This window comes from Henckelia pumila, chromosome 3 (assembly GCF_033568475.1).
Source record: "Henckelia pumila isolate YLH828 chromosome 3, ASM3356847v2, whole genome shotgun sequence".
Classification (NCBI taxonomy): domain Eukaryota; kingdom Viridiplantae; phylum Streptophyta; class Magnoliopsida; order Lamiales; family Gesneriaceae; genus Henckelia; species Henckelia pumila.
Genome location: NC_133122.1, coordinates 197,553,185 through 197,576,646, shown reverse-complemented (window position 1 = coordinate 197,576,646; position 23,462 = coordinate 197,553,185). Strand labels below are relative to the sequence as shown.

At 33.9% G+C, this 23,462-nt stretch overlaps 4 protein-coding genes across 4 annotated transcripts; 2 read left to right on the top strand and 2 right to left on the bottom strand.

Annotated features, from left to right (window-relative positions):
• Positions 1 to 4,284: 4,284 nt before the first annotated feature.
• Positions 4,285 to 6,943, bottom strand: LOC140890321 (uncharacterized). The gene is made up of 4 exons (XM_073298080.1): positions 6,921 to 6,943; positions 5,664 to 5,746; positions 5,355 to 5,580; positions 4,285 to 4,538 (listed from the first exon to the last, which is right to left on the bottom strand). The coding sequence occupies exons 3-4, from the start codon at positions 5,455 to 5,457 to the stop codon at positions 4,285 to 4,287; spliced, it is 357 nt and encodes a 118-aa protein (XP_073154181.1). The 5' UTR covers positions 5,458 to 5,580; positions 5,664 to 5,746; positions 6,921 to 6,943.
• Positions 6,944 to 8,118: 1,175 nt separating this feature from the next.
• Positions 8,119 to 10,028, top strand: LOC140887120 (CBL-interacting serine/threonine-protein kinase 12-like). Its single transcript, XM_073294174.1, has one exon. The coding sequence runs from the start codon at positions 8,290 to 8,292 to the stop codon at positions 9,724 to 9,726; it is 1,437 nt and encodes a 478-aa protein (XP_073150275.1). The 5' UTR covers positions 8,119 to 8,289; the 3' UTR covers positions 9,727 to 10,028.
• Positions 10,029 to 11,043: 1,015 nt separating this feature from the next.
• On the bottom strand, positions 11,044 to 13,076 carry LOC140887121 (CBL-interacting serine/threonine-protein kinase 20). The gene has a single exon (XM_073294175.1). The coding sequence runs from the start codon at positions 12,509 to 12,511 to the stop codon at positions 11,120 to 11,122; it is 1,392 nt and encodes a 463-aa protein (XP_073150276.1). The 5' UTR covers positions 12,512 to 13,076; the 3' UTR covers positions 11,044 to 11,119.
• Positions 13,077 to 22,516: 9,440 nt separating this feature from the next.
• On the top strand, positions 22,517 to 23,331 carry LOC140887124 (protein DOG1-like 3). Its single transcript, XM_073294180.1, has one exon. It carries the CDS (start codon positions 22,522 to 22,524, stop codon positions 23,284 to 23,286), a length of 765 nt encoding a protein of 254 aa, XP_073150281.1. The 5' UTR covers positions 22,517 to 22,521; the 3' UTR covers positions 23,287 to 23,331.
• Positions 23,332 to 23,462: the final 131 nt, after the last annotated feature.

The following is a 23,462-nucleotide window of genomic DNA, read 5'->3' as shown; positions in this document are numbered from 1 at the left end:
GGATGCTCAAAATTGCTCAGACGGCGCTCCCATGCATGAGGTTAGGAGCGCCCGCGCATGCCTCTCGGGTTTGAAAATCTACATCGCGCGAGAATTTTCAAAAAATTATATCTCTTAATCTAACCGTTTGATTGAGCTGAAATTTTTACAAAAGCTTCAAAACATCCTAAAATTTATTATGGATGGTGAAGATCCAATTTTGATATTTCAATAATTCTCAGTAATTTTCTGAAATTGATACTTTATAATGCATCCTTCCGCATCTTCTTGCTACTTTTGCGTCAATCCTTTCAACTCACAAAAATAACAACTAACATGCATAAAATCTACTTGATACATCACAAAAGTTAATTCAAATCATATATAAATTAAGTGCATAAATTGTACTTATCATCTAGGTCGTCCTTTTTACTATGTCAACTCTCAACGAGAATACCAATGTTAGGCTATCAAGAGATACTTTTTCATCCCAAAATTCTTGCTCAATGGATATTACATCTTCATGGATTTGTAAACTACTCTTTATCAGTTTTATTATTTTATGTGGGATATTTGTAACATTGATAGATAGGGTTTGTATGGCAAGAAAAATGTTCTTTTGTTAAGTGGTTTTTGGGGTCATTTTCCTTGCAAATTATAAGTGTATACGTTTTTTAATTTTCGTGAGATGATATATTTATAAGTGTATACGTTTTCTTTGATCAAGAGATATATATTTATGCTTCTTTGGAAGCATATATAAAGACTTTATGGTCGATGTTTTCCATATCAATGGACTCATTAATTAAATTTGACAATCCAGAGCCTGCAAGAAAAAGAGTTGTTCATACGAAGGGTTGTTTTGTTTAACATAAACTCCTCATGAAAGGCCAAGTATAGATAAAATACTCCTTTTAGATATCTACAATTCAGCGTCCCTGAAAAAGAAATTTAAAAATTTAATTCCAAATTGTATTATATATATATATATATACTTCTAGTTAAAATAATTGCCTAGCTATGCACATCGGCCATGTTAAGGGACTTGGTTCAGAAAAATGTAAGACAATGTAGTAAAAAATTATAAAGTTATTTAAGTATATTAACTCAATACATATTTTTCGAAATTAGACAAAGCAAAATTGAATTGGAAAATTGAAAAGGAAAAAAAGATATTTAAAGTAAAAACGAGTATTCTTGCCAACAAAGATCACGTATTTACTGCTTGGATTGCCTCCCAGGAATTCGAATACACAGAGATCTGAGAAAGGTATATATATATATATATATATATATATATATATATATATATATATGAAAGGTATATATATATATATATATATATTTCGGTGAGAAAGGTATTATTGATTGCATAATAACTTGTTTAAATTCATTGGTTGGTCACGGTAAATATAACATTTTGTTAGGTGGCCTATAATTTGGGAGAAAATAAAAAGAATTTCGTTGAACTAAAAAAATCCACCAGTAACATCACATAAAAATTCAAAAATTGGAATTTATATATGTAACTAATCTTTTTATTTAGAAATCAGACCACCTATATATAGACACGCACCTCAAGAAACCCAAATTATTGTTCGAATTTATTTATGTGTATCTTTAATTTAATTTTTGAAAACTATGTGTATCTTTAATTTTGGCCATTCCGAAATTGGTTGACTCGACTTTGTGCACCAAATTTCGCGTGAGTCACGAATACACGTCGGCATGGAGTGAGTCATCACCAAGTTCTCCTCTAATTTAATAATAATTTAATTTTTTAGTAATATATATAAATTAAGAAACAATTTGAAGTTGTTATATATATATTTTTTATTTTTATTTTTACAAATTGTAGCGAGCTCACCTACGTACGACACCCACCTAATCCCGGAATTCTTATTATTTTTTTATGATGACGTAATATGCGATTGCTATCGATCCATACATGTACAAATGAGATTACACGTTGGATTATAAAATACATTTGAAATTATAAAATTATCTTAAATATAATTTTGAAAGATTTTTTTTCAAATAAAATGTAGGGATAATTTTGTAATTTCAAGTATATTTTGTAACTCAATTTGTAACCTTCATTATACATATAACATTTTTCCGATCGATATTACTGAAAAAATCTGTGTCAAACTCATTCAAAAAAATGTTAATAAGATGAATCAATATATTGTAACTCTCACCTAGATTAAACAAAGTCTTATAAAAAAATAATATTGATATATGTTTGTTTTTGAAAATGATATGTTAATAATGGAGTGATATTATATGAAAAAATAAAATAGATATACTTTATATATATATATATATAAAATTTTGATATGATGCACACCCACTGTGTCTATATTTATGTTTATCAATGATGTGACATTTATCTATTGGATGTGATGAACTTTAAGGCATAGTTTGGTATCCATGATAGGATAAGTACATGATAGATAGTATAAGGATAAATTAAGGATAAGTAAAGTAGTATGATACCATATTGAATGTTTGGTATGATTTTAATAAGAGTGATTGAAGATGTATATTGAAGTGTAATGACAAAATTAACCTTATCATAATAAACTTTTATTTCTCATTGCTAAATTTAGATTTGCACTTCCATAAATGCAATAATTAAATTTGTATTTTTTTTAATACAAATTATTATAAGATCTGCTATATAATTAAATGCAAAATTTATATTATTCAACTGTTTTTGTAAAAAAAACATTAAAAAAATTTTAAAAATATTTTTCTCTCTAAAAAATAATTAAAATATCATTATTTTTGACCTAATAATAAAATTAATAGTGGTCGCAAAAACGAATATATAAATAAAAACGATAATTAAAATGCACGAAAATATAAAAAATTAACTAGTACATAACAAAATGTAATATTAAACAAGCATAATTAAAAAATGATGATAAATGCATTTGATTAAACAAAGAGATACCAAATTACCAAAATAAATTCATTTCTCGATAATATAATATAAAATGTCTACCGTACTAGTCTGTGAAGTAAAAGTTCACTTCGTAGTCTAGGAAAGATTCATCAAAACACTAGCATAAAGTAAAAGTTCACCACGTAGTCTAAGAAAGATAATCAAACTCACTCTTTTTTTAAGAGTTGCTTAACCAAGGAGTATCGAGCCTCGTCAGGTAAACTGAAGAAATATGCCAATTTCTTTGGATTCTCCACTAACTTGTCACCTACAAAGACCCTCTCATCCACTGTCATTCCTGGAATTGCACTCATAGCAGCAAAAACATCTTTAGTTGCAACAGGATCGTATCCAATTTTTGTTGAAAGGTCTTCTATGCTCACCTTTGTCATGTCACTGAAATTGTTCATGGCATCAACAATACGATCTTCTATTTCAGCACTTCGTTTGCGTTTTTTCCTCACAGATTTCATACCAGATGTTGCATCAGAAAAGAGAGGGGCTGCTGAGACTGAAATCGAATCATCGTTGTCCTCGGACCCAGCCAACAGTTTTTCCAACCCCACACCCACTGCAACACCATCAGTGTTCCCCATGTTCAATTCATCTTCATGTACAACATCAACAAAGCTCTCAGAGCGCTCCCTTGTTGCACGATCGCATCCAAAAATCTCACACCAATCATTATAATATGGCCAAGACCTGTACCGCATCCCATGGACAGTGCTGTCCATCTGTGTGGAAATTAGAGAAACTCAATCATATATAGCATACCAAAACTTATGCAAGCTTGCAAAATCAATTCCAGATATTATTCATGTCTGCACATCAAATAGTCCAGATATTATTAATGTATGCACATCAAATAGTGATCATCTGTGAGATCAATTCCAGATATTTTGATTCATACATTTATTTACATAATACTCCAATATACTTCATTTTCTTGATTTGGATGAATAAAAATGCAGAAATACAACACACTTTCCTCAGTCAATATACAACACACTTTCACAATCAATAAATTTTTGTACAAAAATATCTCAACAGAATCACACCAATCATTAACTTTCACATTAGCACAAAAAACGGGAGGGTTCTATAAAGGGTAAACAAAGCAGGGTACAGAAAGTAAGAAACTACAAAATTGTAAATCAGCTTGAACAGTCCACTATATAACCATGCATGCTACAAGATCAACATCTTATCCAACATCTTGAACAAACATTTGTTTGAATAGTTACCTTCTCAAGGGGTTCCCATGCTTCATTTGAGGCATCAATCATTTTCTCAGTTTCATTCCAACCTATTCCGCTCTTGCTTAACAACGTCATCAACATACCATGAGACTTTTTTCACACATGAATTTTTGAATTGATGTGAGGATTGGCCCGCAAATCTGTATTTGGGAAGGTTTTCTTCATGACATCTTCTAAAAAACTCAAATAACCAATTCGAAATACATTTTCGCTCTTCCAGCCTTGACTGACAGCTTCCTTTAATGCTTGAAGGAGAATTTCTTCCTCCCTTGTTGTCCACACCCGCCTAGTCTTCTCAACGTTTTTTCCCTTGCCACGTCCTTTGCTAATACTTGTTCTAAACTCCATATCTGCCACCAAACAAACAAAAATAGGGTGTTAGTATCCAACAAAATAATAATAAAATAATAGGCTGAATAATATATAGTCTTTAAAAAATAGAGATAATTAATAAAGGTAACAAAACGATAGGATTAATAAAATAATAGGCTTGTAACAGTAAGAAAACCAAACATCCACAATGAAAGTCAATTAAAAAAACACATGTTTGAGGACTACATTTATGTCATTAACATTGCTAAATCGAAAAATCTGCGAGTTCAAGACAGTAGACTTAATAATAACAGCTATCATGCATGCGAATACATTGACGTTGCTAAATTCTCTCTCCACATATCCCAAGCCGGAGAGGACTCAATATTTTCAATGAAAAGATCTTCAATATCGTTATTGGGATCAACACATGCATCCTCGGCATCTAGGAAAGGATCATCTGGCATTTCCATTCGAATGAAATTATGTATGAGAATGCATGCCATGATAATTTGATTTTGAACTTTCAATGGGTAAAACGATGGACTCCGCAAGATGGCCCATCTTCTTTTCAGTAATCCAAATGTTCTTTCTATTACATTCCATGCAGAACAGTGCTTTGCATTGAAGAACTCCTTGTAATTTTGTGGACCAATGGACCTATTTCCCCATGCATCCCTGTGGTATCGCACTTTCCTATATGGTGTTAAAAAACCTTCTACATTGCCATATCCGTTGTCACATAAGTAGTATTGACCTGTCATTTTAGTTACAACATGAAAAATTATTAAGTAAAAGAATCAACATAAGTACTATTTAACTTGAAATAAGAGAGCAAAAGATGCATGTCTGACCTCGTGGTACTTTAAGCCCATTTTGTCGATGAATTGCATCTCGAAGTACCCTAGCATCTGCTGCCGATCCTTCCCAACCAGTTAATGCATAAATGAATTTCATTTCTCGATCACAAACTCCCAAGATATTTACTGCTATGGTGCCTTTTCTTGTTCTGTATCTGGGTTTCTGTTGATTAGACACATGAACACATATATATGTTCCATCCAAGGCTCCAAGACACCCCTACATACAATAGTTATTGGTTACTTTCAAAAAAATTTTGCTGCATAGATTAATAATGATATTAAAAACATGAATAAACATACCTTAAACCATTTCCATGTTTCGTTGGTACAATTTTCATCAACAGGGACAGGTTTTGCAAGAAGTGTTGGGTATAGCTTTAAGACTGCTTTCAGAACTTCGTGAAAATGAGTGCTGACGGTGTGGCCACTACGTATATAGTCATGGCTTATGATTCTATTTTTTTTTATGATGAGCTAGTATGGACAAGAACATAGCCACCTTCTCCTCAATCCTAACATGCCTAGATTCTAAAAGTCCTCCAACATGTGTGAGCAAATAACATAGTCGTGCAAATGCAGTACGATTCATCCTCAAGTTGATGATGCATTGTGTATCTCCTAATTCAATAATCCTATGTAAGTGATTCATTTGAGAATGAAGTCTTCCTATGATACTGTACGAGACATCTTCTGAAGTTGAACGAAGCCTACGTTTCCGATGCAGTACATATTTTGTATATACTCGTACTAAAACAGTAAAAAATACAAATGCACGCATAAGTATTTGGTGTAGCACTAGCAAAACTTGGATGTCCCGATCTTGATTGTCCATGATAGAACAATTTCTGCCACACTATAATGAAGATTGTACAACATGTTAATTTCATTGAGTATACAGCAATAATTATCCAATTAGCATAATAAATAAATTTTGCCACTGTTGGTATCTCAAAATGGTCTAAAATCCATTTTAGAAAAATTAATGATCATGAAAACATTTTATCCATAATTATTGAAGTATTACGTACAACAAAATAAAGAAAATTAAGAAAAATAAATGAAAATATCCCATGTATAACCTACAACAAAATATATACGAAAATAAATTTTCTTGGGATCAATGAATTGTATTACGTACGGTCTAAACTCCAACAACTCCAATCCTAAATCAAATATTTATCCAATGAATAATAAAAAATCTCGGAACGATTAGTTAATAAAATTCAAGATTATATATATTATAAAGACTGAAAAAAACAAAATATATATAACTGAAGCCCATATAACTAATTAAGCTAAAACGATGAAGAATCAAACAACGAGTATGCACAAGGGATCCAGTATAAAAAAAACATCATTCAGTATAATTATATACTTAATAAAGTTCAGAGAAGATCATATTTTGAAGAGCAAAAAAAAAAATATAAGGAACAATTTACATGAACTCTCGAAGAAGCCTTCGCGAAAAATTCAAAAAATCCACACAACGAAAACGGTCATTCAGATAGAAAGATACCTTCAAAACACAAAACAATAAATTGGAGACACAAATTTGACCTCGGTGAGTAAGATCTTCGCACGAACACAAATCGATCAATGGACTTTCTCCAGCCGCCAAAGGTCTTCAGATTCAAGCAGCCGAGTAAATGTGGGAGAGAATGAGGCGTCTTTAGGGTTTGGATGCATTTATATATGGAGGGTATTTATGTCTTTTCATAGTATTTTTTTACAAATATTAAATTTATCACAAGAATTTGAAGGGATGCATAGTCCATGCGTGTAAAGATTTATCAAGGGCCCATTGCATAATCCTGGGCTTTTTAAAACTGTACCAAATATTGGACGAAAAAGGATAATTAATTAATCTCTTATTTATCAAGTGTACCAAACTATGCCTAAGTACAATATTTGAGTATTACATCATTGATAAATATGAAAGTTGACACCGTGGAAAAGGAACATAATAAAACTAGTAATATACATATATTTAACATAAATATTGTTATTAAAAAAAAATTTGGTAATAAAATACGAGTTTATGACGCGTGACCACAGCATATTGTCACGTGATTATTGAAGGTGCAGCGGGATCCACCTCAATTGTGTGTATCTGTGTCACTTTGTTGGGCTTGGCATATGAATCGTCGGTTCAAGTGGTTAGGCGGCATTCTTACTTTATGTCTACATATAAATATTTATCAAACATTTTTATAAAATATTATATATAAAAAATATTTATAAAATGTGTCAATTTTTTTTTGATTCATGTAAATATTTAAGAACGAATATGCTTTGAACAATTATTGTATTTTTTGTACAGATTATGGTAAATCTCTCCATTTGTTTTTAAACATATTTTTCAAAAGTGTTATACAAAAATCTTATTAAAACACGTGCTTTAAATTCTTTTTTCCCATTACCTAAAAAAAAATAATTTCTTTTTCTCTTAGTCTTAGAAACTAAAAGCGTTTTTTATGAATTAATTTTCCAACTGGAGGTAAATAAATTTCCGGTCCTTAAAAAGAATTGTTAAGGGAATGCAAGCAACTGGTCCACCCTCCATTCCAATTATACTTTCCAATCCAAACATGAAAAAATTGAGCATGGCAATTTTTTATTGTGGGCATACTCTCTATTTTAGGAAATAAGTTCGATTTTTTTTTTAAATAATTTTGGTAGGAATTTTTATATAAAAAATAAATATAATTTGGTGGAAATTTAAAGAACCGTGAATGCCCGAAGAAAGAAACATTTTTTATTTGAAAATTATTGGCCGCACAAATCCACGAAGCGACAGCAAAAACAGAACACAGAAAGAAACAGACACCAGCTCACGACCTCACACACAATGGCAAAATCCACCACAATCATCTACCAACAACATTAATTAGGCCTTTTCGTACTTTCAAATCCCAGCTGGGTTTCCATGGCCGCCGCCGCAGCCGCAGCCGCAGCCGCCGCCATTCCTTCCACCTCCACCGCGACGAAGCTTGCGAAGCAGAAAGAAATTAGCGGACTTCTGTTGGGCCGATATGAAATCGGAAAGCTCCTGGGGCACGGAACATTCGCCAAAGTATATCTAGCCAGGAACGTGAAAACCGGGGAAAGCGTTGCGATTAAGGTGATCGATAAAGAGAAGATCTTGAAAGTTGGGTTGATCGCTCACATCAAGCGCGAGATCTCGATTTTGAGAAGGGTTCGCCACCCCAACATTGTGCAGTTGTTCGAAGTCATGGCAACCAAGTCTAAGATCTTCTTTGTCATGGAATATGTCAAGGGTGGTGAGTTATTCAACAAGGTTGCCAAGGGCAGGCTCAAAGAGGAAGTTGCCAGAAAGTATTTCCAGCAATTGATTTCTGCTGTTGCCTTCTGCCACGCCCGCGGCGTGTATCATCGCGATTTGAAGCCCGAAAACATTTTGCTGGATGATGATGGGGATCTTAAAGTTTCTGATTTTGGGTTGAGTGCTATTTCCGAGCAGATAAAGCAAGATGGTCTTTTTCACACCTTTTGTGGCACGCCGGCGTATGTGGCACCGGAGGTGTTGGCTAGAAAGGGCTATAATGCGGCCAAGGTTGATATTTGGAGTTGTGGCGTGATTCTGTTTGTTTTGATGGCCGGATACTTGCCATTCCACGATCAGAATGTTATGGCTATGTATAAGAAGATTTATAAAGGTGAATTCAGGTGCCCGAGATGGTTTTCACCTGAGTTGATTCGATTTTTGACGCGTTTACTGGACACGAATCCTGAAACCCGGATCACGATTCCGGAGATCATGAATAATAAATGGTTCAAGAAGGGGTTTAAGAATGTGAAATTTTACATTGATGACGATAAATTATGTACTGTAAACGACGATACTAGTAACGAAATCGAATGCTTATCGGATCAGTCTTTATCCGAATCTGATTCCGAGTTGGAGACCAGAAGGAAGCTCACAAGTCTTCCTAGACCCGCCAGCTTGAATGCGTTCGATATCATTTCATTTTCGCGAGGTTTTGACCTGTCAGGTTTGTTTGAAGAAGGATCAGATGGAGGAGCAAGATTTGTTTCAGGGGCACCGGTGTCGAAAATCATATCAAAATTGGAGGAAATTGCGAAAATAGTGAGTTTCACCGTCCGCAAAAAGGATTGTAGAGTGAGTCTTGAAGGAACACGGGACGGTGTGAAGGGACCCTTAACGATTGCTGCTGAGATATTCGAGTTGACACCATTGTTGAGAGTGGTAGAGGTAAGGAGAAAAGGAGGGGATGGAACGGAATATGAGGATTTCTGTAACCGTGAATTGAAGCCGGGATTACAAAGCCTTATGCTTGGAAATGTTTCTGATTCTTCTTACTTGCCCTCAGATACAGAATAGATAAGGGAGAAGGGAGAAGAGTCTAATTTTCCTTTTCCTCTCTTTAACATTCTGTTGCTTTTGGATGATAAATGCCTTTGTCTACTTTCCCTTAGTACACCTCTGTACTTGTTAGCTTATTGAAGATTATATCTTTCTTATGTTTTGTTGTTAGATTTTTCTTTTTCCTTTTGTGCTTAGCAGGTTCTGTTAAACTCTTTAGAAGATTAATATACCCTCTGTATCGGTTTCTTGATGAATATTTTATGATCGGTGGTATCAAGTAAATAAATAAGGCTACCTTGTTATAGTTCATGTGTTGTGCTTTCAAGCTTTGAAAAGCTTTGGGTTGCCGGCCATCACATTTCCTGCAGTTGCATGTATTCAGCTACATTTGTTTCCTTGAAGTGCGTCTATGTGCGAATTATATCACAAAATAAAAGTCCTATATAATATATTCGTTTGTTACAATGGTTCAATATTTGGTACTAATCCTAAACATGGAACACATGGTGTTACTATTTTGGAGCAGAAACTAAAACTTAATGCGATGAATATTCTTTGCTGATGCTTCGTGGGAGGTAACTATTTCCATCATATTTTGGCTTGATTTCCGACATTTTTGGGTCCATTGTAATATGGGGGTCTTCAAGGACATTGTGAACCACTCCTTTTTTAGTTTTTTCCCCCTTGAATTGGCAGCGGATTGTTAGTTGGGTACACCTAAAAATAGACCTCAATGCTTATAATGATATGGGTCCATGAATATTTGAATTTTTGCGCTTTGATACTTGTCAATTTTGGGGTTGGTCCCATATATGTTATGATTACAACTTATTTGGTCACACACTTTTTCCTTTTCGAAAGATTGGTGCTCCGGAAAGTTTCGAGACGTGTACGTTTTGTTATTCTATTAATAAACTAAACGAGTAATATTTTAAAATTTAATGCAAGTAACTTTAACTTGGTATTTGGAATAATGGAATGAGATAGTCAATAATGAGATAATAAATTGAAATTTATACACAATCAAATTACTTTTTACTCAATCAAATTTGAGTCAAACGCAGGAAATAACAAGTATGAAATATTATTACCGAAACTACTCCAATGATGTATTTAAGCGTATGAATTTATCAATTTTTGTGAGGTCAATTGAAAAAATTATAAGAATCACATGTATAGATAAATCTCAACCCTTAAACGTGCATTCAGACCAGTGTTAGTCTGAGTAACATCTCACTTGCTAGTTTCCAATATGCAAATCTAGAACCTAAGTTCGAGTTCAAATCGATAATTTTTTCTTTCTTTTTGAAAAATGACTGAAGTTTGTAAACGAATTATGCATGAATCTAAAACAAAAAGGATAAATAAGCAGAAAATGAAATTATGATTACATTTATAATTAAAAGAGTTAATTAACATGATCGCCTTCTTGTTGAGGCTGCTGCAGTAAATTGTCCTCACCACCTTGCCAACTCCACACTATGTCCTTCAACGAAGGCTTCAATTCTTGATCACAAAACTTGCGATACTCCATCGTATCGCCGGCGGTTTTCTTCACCTCGACCACGTGAAACGACGGCGTAACCTCGAATATCTCCGCGTCGATGGCCAGCTGCCCTTTTCTCCCCTCTTTGCTCCCTTGCATTTTCACCACTCCATCGAGCTTCTTAATCTTGAAACTCTCCATCAACGCCACTTCCTCCAGCTTCGAAACCACCATCGACGGCGGCTTCTGGGTCGTGAACCACGCCTCCGCCTTGCCGGTGTTGGCGTCCTCTTCGAAGAGTCCCGAGAGATCAAATCCATGGGAAATATTGGATATGATGTCGAACGCGTTGAAGCTGTGTGGTCGTTTCATCGAACAGGTTGACGGCCCCTCATCTTTCGTCCCGGAGCTGGTGGATTCTGAATCCGAGTCCACCACTTCCAGAATGCTGCGCGGCGAATCCTCCTTGTTGATCACGTCGAAACTCGCGCATTCCGACCTCTTGAACCCTTTTCTGAACCAGTAATTCTCCATCAGGCTCGAAACGCTGATTCTCGAGTACGGGTTCGGGTCCAAGATTCTGGAAAGCAGCTTCCTCACCTCGGGGGGAAACCAATTCGGGCACCTGAATTCCCCTCTGCTGATCTTTCTATACATCTCCACGAGATTCGGATCTTGGAATGGGAGATAACCCGCCAACAGAACAAACAGAATCACTCCACACGACCAAATATCAGCCTTTTCTCCGTCGTATCCTCGCTTGCTGATGACCTCCGGGGCAACATACGCAGGTGTTCCGCATGTCGTATGCAGAAGGCCGTCTTTTCTCTTCGATTCGACCAATGCGCTTAGCCCGAAATCCGACACCTTCAAGTTCCCCGATTCATCAAGGAGTAGATTTTCCGGCTTCAGATCACGATGATACACGCCGCGGCTGTGACAGAAATCGACGGCAGCGATCAGTTGCTGGAAATATTTCCTCGCCGCGTCTTCTTTGAGCCGGCCTTTAGCCACCTTGTTGAAAAGCTCGCCACCCTTGACGTACTCGATGGCGAAATAAATCTTGGACTTGCTGGCCATAACCTCGTACAGCTGCACCACATTCGGGTGTTTGATGCGTCGCATGACGGAGATCTCGCGCTTTATCTGATCTATCAATCCTACCTTAACGATCTTCTCTTTGTCGATGATCTTGATCGCCACGCTCTCCCCTGTTTTCAGGTTTCTTGCGTGATGAACTTTCGCAAACGTACCCTGCCCGAGTAGTTTACCCATCTCGTATCTGTGCATCAAAATGTTGGTTCTTTTCTCCATTTTTCAAGGCACCCTTTGATTCATAAAAACCACTAAATTTTTTGCAGAAAATCAGAGGATCCCACAAAGATTCAATAAGGCCACCATTAAAAATTCAAATCTTGGTTATCGGAAAGAAATTCATGGCAAGTTTGAATACATTGGGTAGAATTAATCAAAAGCCTGTCTAGTTTGTTGGAAAACCTTGCCTTATAGGCAAGGTGAAAGAAATCTCCTTGCAGTGAAATAATTAAAACGATGGCCTGAGGATGGAAGAACACAACGAGAATATGGAGGTTCCATCATCCACGTCTCCGAATCTTTGTCTAGATTAAAGGGAGGCCGAGTAAAACTTTGTAAGTTATAAGTAAAATGAATTAAACAATTTCCACACAATTTTTCATCTGAGCTAAATGTATGCATATGATAAATTTACCAAAGAATCGGAGTTGTGTGGTTGAGGAATTTGACGGATCATGCATTAAACAAATTACTGCCCCTTTGTTTCCTATATTTAGTTTTAGAAGTTTGTATAACTGGGCAAATTGTCACTCTGAAATTGGTGTTTTTTTTAAAAAAAATCACCATCTCTATGAAAATGCGTACCGGACATTATTATATGATTTGATAATGTGCGATGAAACTGATCCTTGTCGAAAAATGTAAGATGCATGCCTAAACAAATGGGTTCCATGTGAGATTTTCCCACTTTCACGAGCTTTTAAAAGGAGATGATAAAAAATAAAATAAAAGTAGATGATCAAGAACGTGGGCAGGTTTCTCAGACATTCTTGTGTATATCAATACTTGGTGAGCAGATGATATATAATTAAGAGTAATGTTAGATATACACCTTAATGTACACCTTCGTTTACACCTTGATTTTAAATTTGGAAAATTTCCTTTATGTAATTAGGCATTTCCTGTTTCTTTATATTTTTTATTCCCACTATCTAATATTTTTATATTTACATTTTTATTTCTCCAATAATTGATTTTCTTATTTCAATTGTTTGATTGTTGAGTTTTTAAATTGATAAAAAAAATATATTATGAAATAAGTGTTTTTATTGAGTGAACATAGAAACTGAACATATATTCAAAGTTCAAATTGATGAAAGTAGTTACGAAGTCAGTGCCTACAAATTAAAAAGGCAAAGAAAAAAATTGGAAAACATAATTTAATGCTTCTATCGTACTGTACATATATTATGTAAAAAAAAATTTAGACCAACAATTAAAATCATTGACATATATTCGATGAACAAGCCAAACATAAAATTTTAAGGAATATATACAAGAAGAGCAAGACACATCAATAAAAACTCATATCTAAAAGAAAATCATAATGACTAAAAAGCATCAGTCAAAACTCATTACATTCATATTTTTAAAAGAAAATTAATGATTACTTTGGTCGGCCATGAAAATTTTGCTTGTACAAATAGTCTAAAAAATGTAAATACAAAAATATTAGATAGTGGGAATAAAAAATATAAAGAAAAAATAAATATTTAATTACATAAAAGAAATTTTCCTAATTTAAATTAAGGTGTAAACGAATGTGTACACTATCATTACTCTATAATTAATAGGCTAACATAATCTTCTCAGACGCTGAAATCAATTTGAAATGCCTACTACTAATAAATGCGAAATTTTTTTTTTAAAAATAATACTACTATACATACATGCCCATACATATATGTATACAAAAATAACATACTTTTTCTTAAATAAACTGAAAAATATTAAATAAATAAATCCTTAAAAATGTTTCATGCATCAATTTAAAATAATAATCAAAGCTGTTGAAAACAAACTCATATGCGGAAACAATAATAAAATAAAACATGTTTCAAAACTCAACATAATAATCTAAATAGCTGCGACGGTCAACGGGTCCACTGCTCCGTGAGCTCATAAGTCCTCACCACCGATAGGAGCTACATAAACATCATCATGCTCACCTGCACCATATAAGCGTAGTGAGCCTAGGGGCTCAACATGTCTAATCCTTTATAACAAGGTTAAAAATAATGCATCACATAATTACTAATACATATACATGTACATGAGCATGCATGGAAATATTTTCATCACATAATAAAACTGCTGAATCATAAACTGAATCATAACCATAATCATAAACATATTATTTCTTCGTCATATATAATATAATTGAGCAATGCTTTTGAAACCTGCAGATGGTCATATCCATAAGTGTGATGCTCATGTGTCGACTGATCAGTCTCCTGAACCAACGTACGATGGCGGTGATTAATCACCTCCTATGGTAGTAAACTACCGAATCATATGGTGGATAATCACCCCTATGGTAGTAAAACTACCGAATCATATGGTGAAAAACCACCCCTATGTCACACATACTTCAATTTCCACCAAAATATTTTGTTGCTCATCATTTACATAATTATAAACATAAAAAATTTCATGAATGCATGCAATGAAAATATGTCCGTAATATATATTTAATTTATTTTCATAATAAATATACTTATACTTAAAATATCAACTTTATGCATAAAATAATTAAATATATATTTCGAACTTATTTATTTTTCATGGGTTGGTCCAGACTGCTGGTCTCTCTATTAAACCCCTTAACTAACTTAAAGTCCATTAACTAACTTAAAGCCCATAATTAATAAATAATTTTAAAAATTATAATTTTTACTAAAATAAAATACTTAAATGTTATTGGGCTTAAATAAAAATATTTAGGCCCAATAACTAATTAATTCATAAAAATCCTGGACTGGCCCAATAAAATCACTGATTGACCCAAAAATTCCTATGGGCCCAGGAGCCCATAAAAATCATTGGGCTAACTTAAAAATAATTTTTGAAAGCCCAAATAAAATTATTTGAAAGCCCAAATAATTTTATTTCTAATTAATTGGCCCAAAAACCAATTAAAACATAATATATTTAAAAATTAAAATACTCGAGCCCGGCCCACCTAACCCGGACCCGAACCGACCCACTACCCTACAGACCCGACCTGGACCACCCAAACCCGACCCAGCAACCCCCAAACCCGATTCCCCCCCCCCCCTCTTCCTCTCTCGGCCGCGAGCAGCAGGCCTTTTTGGCCTGCTGCCGGCCAGCTCCGGCCGCCCCTGGCCGGAGCGCCGCCGCCCCTGGCCGGAGCGCCGCCGCCTAGACATAGCCCACGTCTGGGCGGTCCTAACCCACCATGGCTCAGTCCGAGCCATGGTCAAACACCTAGAAGCCGAAGGCTTCTTCCTATTAACCCTAGACTGTCACCTCCTTGACCAAACCTTGCATCAGACCAAACCCAGCCCACACCAGTTCGAACCAGCTGCTCCTGCTCGACCTTAAGGCACCCTAGGACACCCCTTGACCGAGCCCTAGCCCCTGGACCGAGCCATGCAATTAAAAACATGAACCATGGCTGGAAAATCATCAAATATGCAACATACATCAAAACTTACATGAAATTCGAGATGTTCAAGGAAAATTTTGAAAATAAAAACATAATGCATGCATAATAGCTTATATGGTGGCCAAACAAAAGATTTAGACATGCCTTTTTAATTGATTGACGAAGGTTGATGCATATACGGGTCTTCGGGACAACGAACGGACAAAAATCCTCAAGAGTTAAGCTTGATCGGCTATGGGGTTCTAGCTTTCTGCTGAAAGGCGTGGGATGGGGGGTGAGAGTGATGAGTGTCGGTTGATAGGGTTTGGGAATAGATTAGGGAGTGATTTAGGTTTAAATTATTGGTAGATAATTGAATAATAATAGATATTACTCAATAGAAAGATATTATACCTTAAACAAAATATTTTAAACTCTCAAATAATAATAACAATCTGATAAAATATCTCAAATCTCGAAATATTAATATAGAGAATTTTTAAAAATTAATAAAAGTCCATAAAATGACTTATTTTGGCCAAAAATCAGTTATTAAATAAATATATAACTAAATACTAAAATTTTCTTGACAAAATATCTTAAAATATTATTTTAAGGCTCATAAAACTCATAAAATATTTTTGGCTAAAAATTTTGGCATCTCGTTCGTCCACGGTCCCGTCTACGCGATCGACTCAAAAATATTCTCAAAAATCTAAAAATACAATAACTGCGGGTTAAATGATCTCATAAATTTAAATCATGCATATAATTCACATAATAACACATAAATGTCATTTAACCCAAATATAAATTTTAAATAATTATTTTCCTTAATTATGCATGCAAATTTACGTATTAAAATTTTCGGGTGTTACACAATTTTCATATCAAAATATGTGCTAAAGTATGAACATAAGATACATTACCCTCAAAACGAAATTCAAACCTGATATTTTCTTAGATAACAATCTTCTCCGACCCGATTTTAGAATGTTTTAATCATCCCTTTTCTAGCCTAGTAATTAAACCTCAAAGTTGACTTTGGTAGTGTTTGTGAGAGCTTCTAAAAAATACTTCTCGCTTCTGAGCTTTTATTTAACAAAATTTTAAAATTTTGTGAAATTTTATTTAAAAAAAGTTGAGAAATACTTCCCAAAAATTATCCCAAATACTACCTTTACCTCTTAGCTCAGAGACGGATCTAAGCCACCAAATCCGAAGCTAAGCATTATAGGCACCAAAGTGGGCCTCATGGATCTTGGTCTTTTCCGCCCAAACCTTTTGGAATTGCACCACACAACACATTAAGTTACAGCTTTGGTTAAAGAAAAAGGCGTAGGCTGCTACCATCCAAATCACACGCCGTGAATCACGTGGACTCAAATGGTTTTTGCTCTCTTCACGACAAGAATGCTAGATTTTACGCATAATATATAGTATGTTTGCACGAGGTTCTTGATACACCTTGTGTTTTTGTTTTACGAGTGGGCTATAAATTGAAGAATTTATCATCTTTCTACCCTTTTTTTCACAAAGAAACATTATGTCACGATTCACGTCCACACCTCACGATCGCTACAATACTGTGTTCTTTAAACCCCGTGAAATGTCGAAAATACGTATTTTACGAAATAAAAATGAGGTCAATTTCAAGTTTAAGTTAATCAAGATTATAGGAATAAATAATATGTTTAGTATCACACTCTTTACAAAAAATAATTAAGGAAAATTGCATTTTTAGTGTGATATTTGGAATTGGTCCTTTATGCCTCAACTTTTACCAATTTTACTCTTTTTTTTTTCTATCTAATATCACCTTGTGTTGATGTTGCATCAACGTCACGTAACTAAAAAATAAACATAATAAAATTGAAATTTTAAAACATAAACAACCAAACTAGCAAATAGGGGTGGACAATCGAATCGGGTTATTCGGGTCCCGACCCGACCCGAAACCGATCGGGTGGCTAAAACGGGTAGAACAAGTTTTTAATCGGGTTCGGGTAGTAACCGAAGCCGATATATATTTATTCGGTTCGGGTTGGAGATTAAAACACTACCCAAATTACTCGATCGGGTACCCGTTTATGATATATATATATATATATATATATATATATATATATATATTTAAAAATTATATGGGCTGTTACTATTAGTATTTGGTTTCATATATATATATTTGCTTATTTTGCATTAGTTTTGCTGTCTTAATGAAGATTCATAATGGGATGAATTTATTTAAGCCTCCAACTTTGCAATTTGTTCGGCTTGTTTATTTAAATTTGTTGTTTCGTTCTTATTTATTTAAATTGTGTTGCAGACTTGCAGTTTAAACTTTAAAGAATGTTATGGACTGGATGTTGAATTTGAGTTTTGGCCAAATGGCCGCTGTTGAAATATTCATAATGGGATATTGGGTTGGGATGTCAAGATTGGATTTATCAAACTTTTTAATTTATTGTATATGCTATGTTTTATCTCGGAACATTGACAATTAATTATTTTTCTTGTTTAGTTTGTTATTGTAAATATTGGACAAGTTAGTACATTAATTTGTAGTTTTTATCATTTTTTGAAAACCGAAACCGACCCTACTCAAAACCAAACAGACACTATCGAGTACCCGACGGTTCGGTTTCGGGTAGTGTGAATAATCGAGTACCCGACCCGAATAACCCGAAAACTGAATAACCCCGCCCGTGTCCACCTCTACTAGCAAAATAGTAATCTATCTAGAACAAAAGGTACCGTTTTCCGAGTTTTGTTACACATTGCATTCAGATCTGGTGTTCCGAGTTCCAACTCATGGATGCATTTTGTCACATTCAGAGTGGAGTCGGTTAGCGTATTTAAACATATTCAAATTAAATGAAATTTCATACCGAATATTTTTTAACGGCCGCTTTGATCTTACGAAAATTAAGGGTGGTATACCGTACTGTACCAAAAAACGTATACTGTACCGAAAATTACGGTATAAGAAAATTTTATATCGATATCGTATCGAAAATTTTGGTATACCGATTTTTGATATACCGAAAATTTCGGTATCTATAACTAGCATACCGATTATATCGAAATTTTACGGTATACCGAAATTTGGGTACGGTATCGATATATACCGTTTTATACCGAAAAAAACTTTATATTTTTAAAAATTTAAAAATTTATTGATTAAAAATATTATATATTTTAAAATTTTTATATAATATTTCGATATATCGGTATATCGATATATAGCGAAATTTTCAAATTTCATACCGTTATCGTACCGAAAAATTCGGTATCGTTACCGTATCGTACCGAATCTTCGGTATACCAAAAATTTGATATTTTTTCGATATTAGAAAAATGGTCAGAAACTTATTTTTTAATAAGAATTTTTTTAATAAGAATAATAATTTCGACTAGAAACATATAAGTGCATAACAAAATCATGATATATGTTTATGATTAAATTTTATTATTATAAAACTCAAAGTATTATACGCAAAAACTAAAATCAAGCAATTTTTTCACGAAATGTGTTCATGCGCAACCCAATTTCACATAAAAAATTGTGATTAACATATGAAAAATCTTGTATTTTCAAATTTTTGTCGAAGAAAATATCAATTATTATGGATAAAATGTTTGAGATACAAATTACATTCAAATTACAGATTAATAGATAAATTTTGTTAAATAGATGAAAGGCAAATTACATATCTTATTATCCATATTTGTTCTAATTAAATAATTATAAATATAAATTAATCAAATTATTAAAAAAAAATTGAAACATATACAAAAAATGTTATTTCTTGATTCTAATAACCTATAATCCAATATGTTAATAAAATATATGTATCGCCTAGGCCACCAAGGCACCGTCTTTTAGAATATATAGTGCGGTTGAAGCCTAATAACATGTAATTCAATATGTTAATAAAATATATGCGCCGCCTAGGAAATAGACGGTCACTCACCGTCCTGATTTTTATAAATCGATCGCTCAATGCGGTGTTGAAAAAATCGGCCGCCTAGGCGGTCTATACACTGCATACGCGACTGAAAACCTGCCTAAACGGGTAACAAACTGTCTAGGTGGTTCGATTAATTTTTTTTTTTTAAAATATTTTTTAAAAATATGGTTGAACAAATATATGCATTTTTTGTTGAAATATATGCGTATAAAAAATTTATATACATCAATAAGCATGTTTGAAAAAATATTAATGATAATGTTGAACACATTTATGCATATTACTAATTTTTTATGTTATAAAATATTATATATATTTATATAATTAATTAATATATTTAAAAAAAATCGCCAAGGGGCTGTCTAGGCACCTAGGCGCTAGGCACTAGGTAGTGGGTTGTCGTTCGCCTACCATCTAACGTTTTTTAGAACTAGCTAGTAATATTTTTTTAGTTTTCTAAACAAAATCTTGAAGCATTATCACTAAGGGTGCAAATGGATCGAATCGAATGAATAATGATAAAAATTGAAGGCTCAAATTCGGCTCTAGTTAAGTATATTCGAGTTCAAGCTCGATTCGAAGCTAAAAAATTTCAAATATTTTGGCTCGAGCTCGACTCGATCGAAATGAAATGAAGTTCGAGTTTGAGTTCGGCTCGAAATATTCGAACTTATTCGTGAACTATTCGAACTATTGCTCGGATATTATGGTACGAAAAGCTCGAAACGTCCGAAAAGGTTCGAAATGTATATATATTTATTATATAATTATATTATATTAATAAGATATTAAGGCTCGCGAACTATTCGCGAACTATTGAACAAAATAATTTTGGCTCGAGCTCGGCTCGAAAAAAAATTCTAACATATTCGTATTTGGCTCGAGTTCGATAAGTTCGAATACAAATCAAATATTTATCGAGCTGGCTCGAAAATCTCGCGAACCGCCTCGATTCGTTTACACCCCTAATTATAATTAACATTTTAATATTATATATTTATAATTGAATGTTTCTTTTTCTTTAGATATATAAGTTCTAAATAGTATTTTTTTTAAAAAAAAACAATAAAACAATTTTTTTAGGTTTTTTGAACAAAAAGGAACATAAAAAAATTTATTGGGATATCTTCTCTCTATCCGACGAGATCTCAAACAATCAAGACCCGAATAACATGTGTCGGGTAAAGATTAGGGAGAAAAAAAATGTTCTCGATTCGTATAAGGACTAAAATATAATTGAGTAAGAGGATCACGTGACATGTTTTTACCCGATCCCACCCCTAACTAAAAATTTTAGTACTTTAATATAACAAATTCAAAAAAACACACAAATATTTTCAAAACTTTATTTCTTGAAATTAGAATAAATAAGAACAAACTTCATTTTAATTACTACTTAATCGTACGAAATTATATTTACATGGCAACATACTTAAAATTGTACAAATTTATAAAACAAAACAATGCAGGGAAAATGAGAAGAATTGTTTTGGATAACATTGTCACTAGTATATATGTTGGATCGATCATTTTGCGTTTTACCAAAACCATTGTTAGTAATAATGCTACAACTGAAATATTTTAAACCTTATAATAACTTAATATTGCTACGTGCCAATTGTTTCACCCAACAGAGACAAGATCTCACGTTTGTCATTTTATCAAAAGTTATAGCTAAAATGATAACGTACGGTACAACCACACAACTTAAATACTTTAAACAATACAACAGTTCAAACAATACGTTTCGAATGTTATACCTAACAATAACATTTATTACTATATCCCAAAAATACAAAACAAGACAAAAACTCCTATGTGACGGTCTCAAGGGTCATTTTTTTGAGACGAGTCTCTTGTATGGATTATCCATTAAAAATATTACATTTTATGTCAAAAGTATTACTTATTATTATAAATATGGGTAGAGTTGACCCATCTCACGGATGAGACCGTTTCACAAGAGTGTTACTCACAAAACAATGACAACGGAATTAAAAATTTTATAAAGTTACATTATTTATATTTGTTTAGATAGTTGACTACAATAATCAATAGAGAATTTGAGATTTGGAAAAAAAAATTTGCCATCCTAATTTTAAGAGGAAAAATAAATAAATAAAATAATATATCTTTATAAAAATTTGTAAATGGAAAAAAAAAAAAACGAAAACAAAAACAAGTTTGAGGAGTCGGGGCGTCGCGGTGGGCAGTATTATGATCAGTTAAGCTACCACCAATTCTCAGCCCAAAATTTCTCAAATCTGAAAATTAATGGGGACTTGCTCAAAAAAAAAAAAAAAAAAAACACACACACACACACACACAAATCTGCATGGCATCTAGTTGACACGTCATTTTCTAAAGTACGAACACCAAGAATTCTAATACCACTTGTTTAATTGGAGGCTCAGTTTTACATTTGATTTTTAGGATAAATAACACAAAATTGAAAACTTTATCACCTTATATTTATAATATCACAAAGAATACAAACCCATTTTATAAATTCAGAACATGCACCTTCACCTGCCTGCCTCCTCTCTGTTCATGCACATTCATTCATTCATTCTTATATATATATATATATACCTAGCTACTAAGCATCAAGCTTAACGTGAGCTGGAGTTAATTCTCTCACAAGTAAATCGATGGAAAACAGCGACGAGGGTTCTCAAATCAGTTGCTTTCGCAGATGGATGAATCTCCAAGATGAAGACCTCTTGGAGCTCCAACAAGCACTTGATCTAAACGCAGATGGATCAGCTGATCATACACTACAACTAAAGCACCTCGCCGAAAAGAACGCGACACACTTCCAAGACTACAAAACCATGCGCCTTAGGCTGGCAAGACACGACGTATCTTCTTACTTTTCGCCCTCTTGGTGTTCATCCTTGGAGGGATCCATGTTGTGGGTCGGGGGGTGCAGGCCATCTATCTTCATCAGGCTTGTTTACGCCCTCTCGGGGAAAGAATTCGAGTCGAATCTCCGCGAATATCTTCAAGGAAGGAGGATTCACGGCGGGCTCGGGGATCTCTCCGCGGCTCAGATTCAGCTTATAAACAGTTTGCATCTCAAGACGGTTAGGCTAGAGGATAAGGTTTCCAGCAAATTGGCTAGTTTGCAGGAAGATATGGTGGATCAGCCCATCACTTCAATGGCTCAGGAGTCCGAGTCCTCCCGTGGGGTTCCGAACAGCAGGGAAGTGAATGAAGCATTGGATAAGCACTCGGAGTCGATGATGATTTTGCTGGAAGAAGCGGATGATCTGAGGTTGAGCACGATGACGGAGCTGATGAGTATACTGACGCCGTTTCAGGCTGTGTCGTTTCTTGCTGCGGGGAAGAAGCTTCATCTTTGTCTCCATCAATGGGGTACCAGGAGGGATCATGAGCATGGAAGAAGACACTAAATTAGGAATAGTTTTATGTATATGTGATATGTTATATTATATTTTTTTTTTGTGACGTGAAAACTCGCTGCCTCTATCTTTCTTATGGCTATGGATTGCAGTTGTGTCAGCTTTTCGATTTGCTTAATGTGTTATAAATAAATGTGTATGAGTTTGATGCGTTGGTTAATTTAATG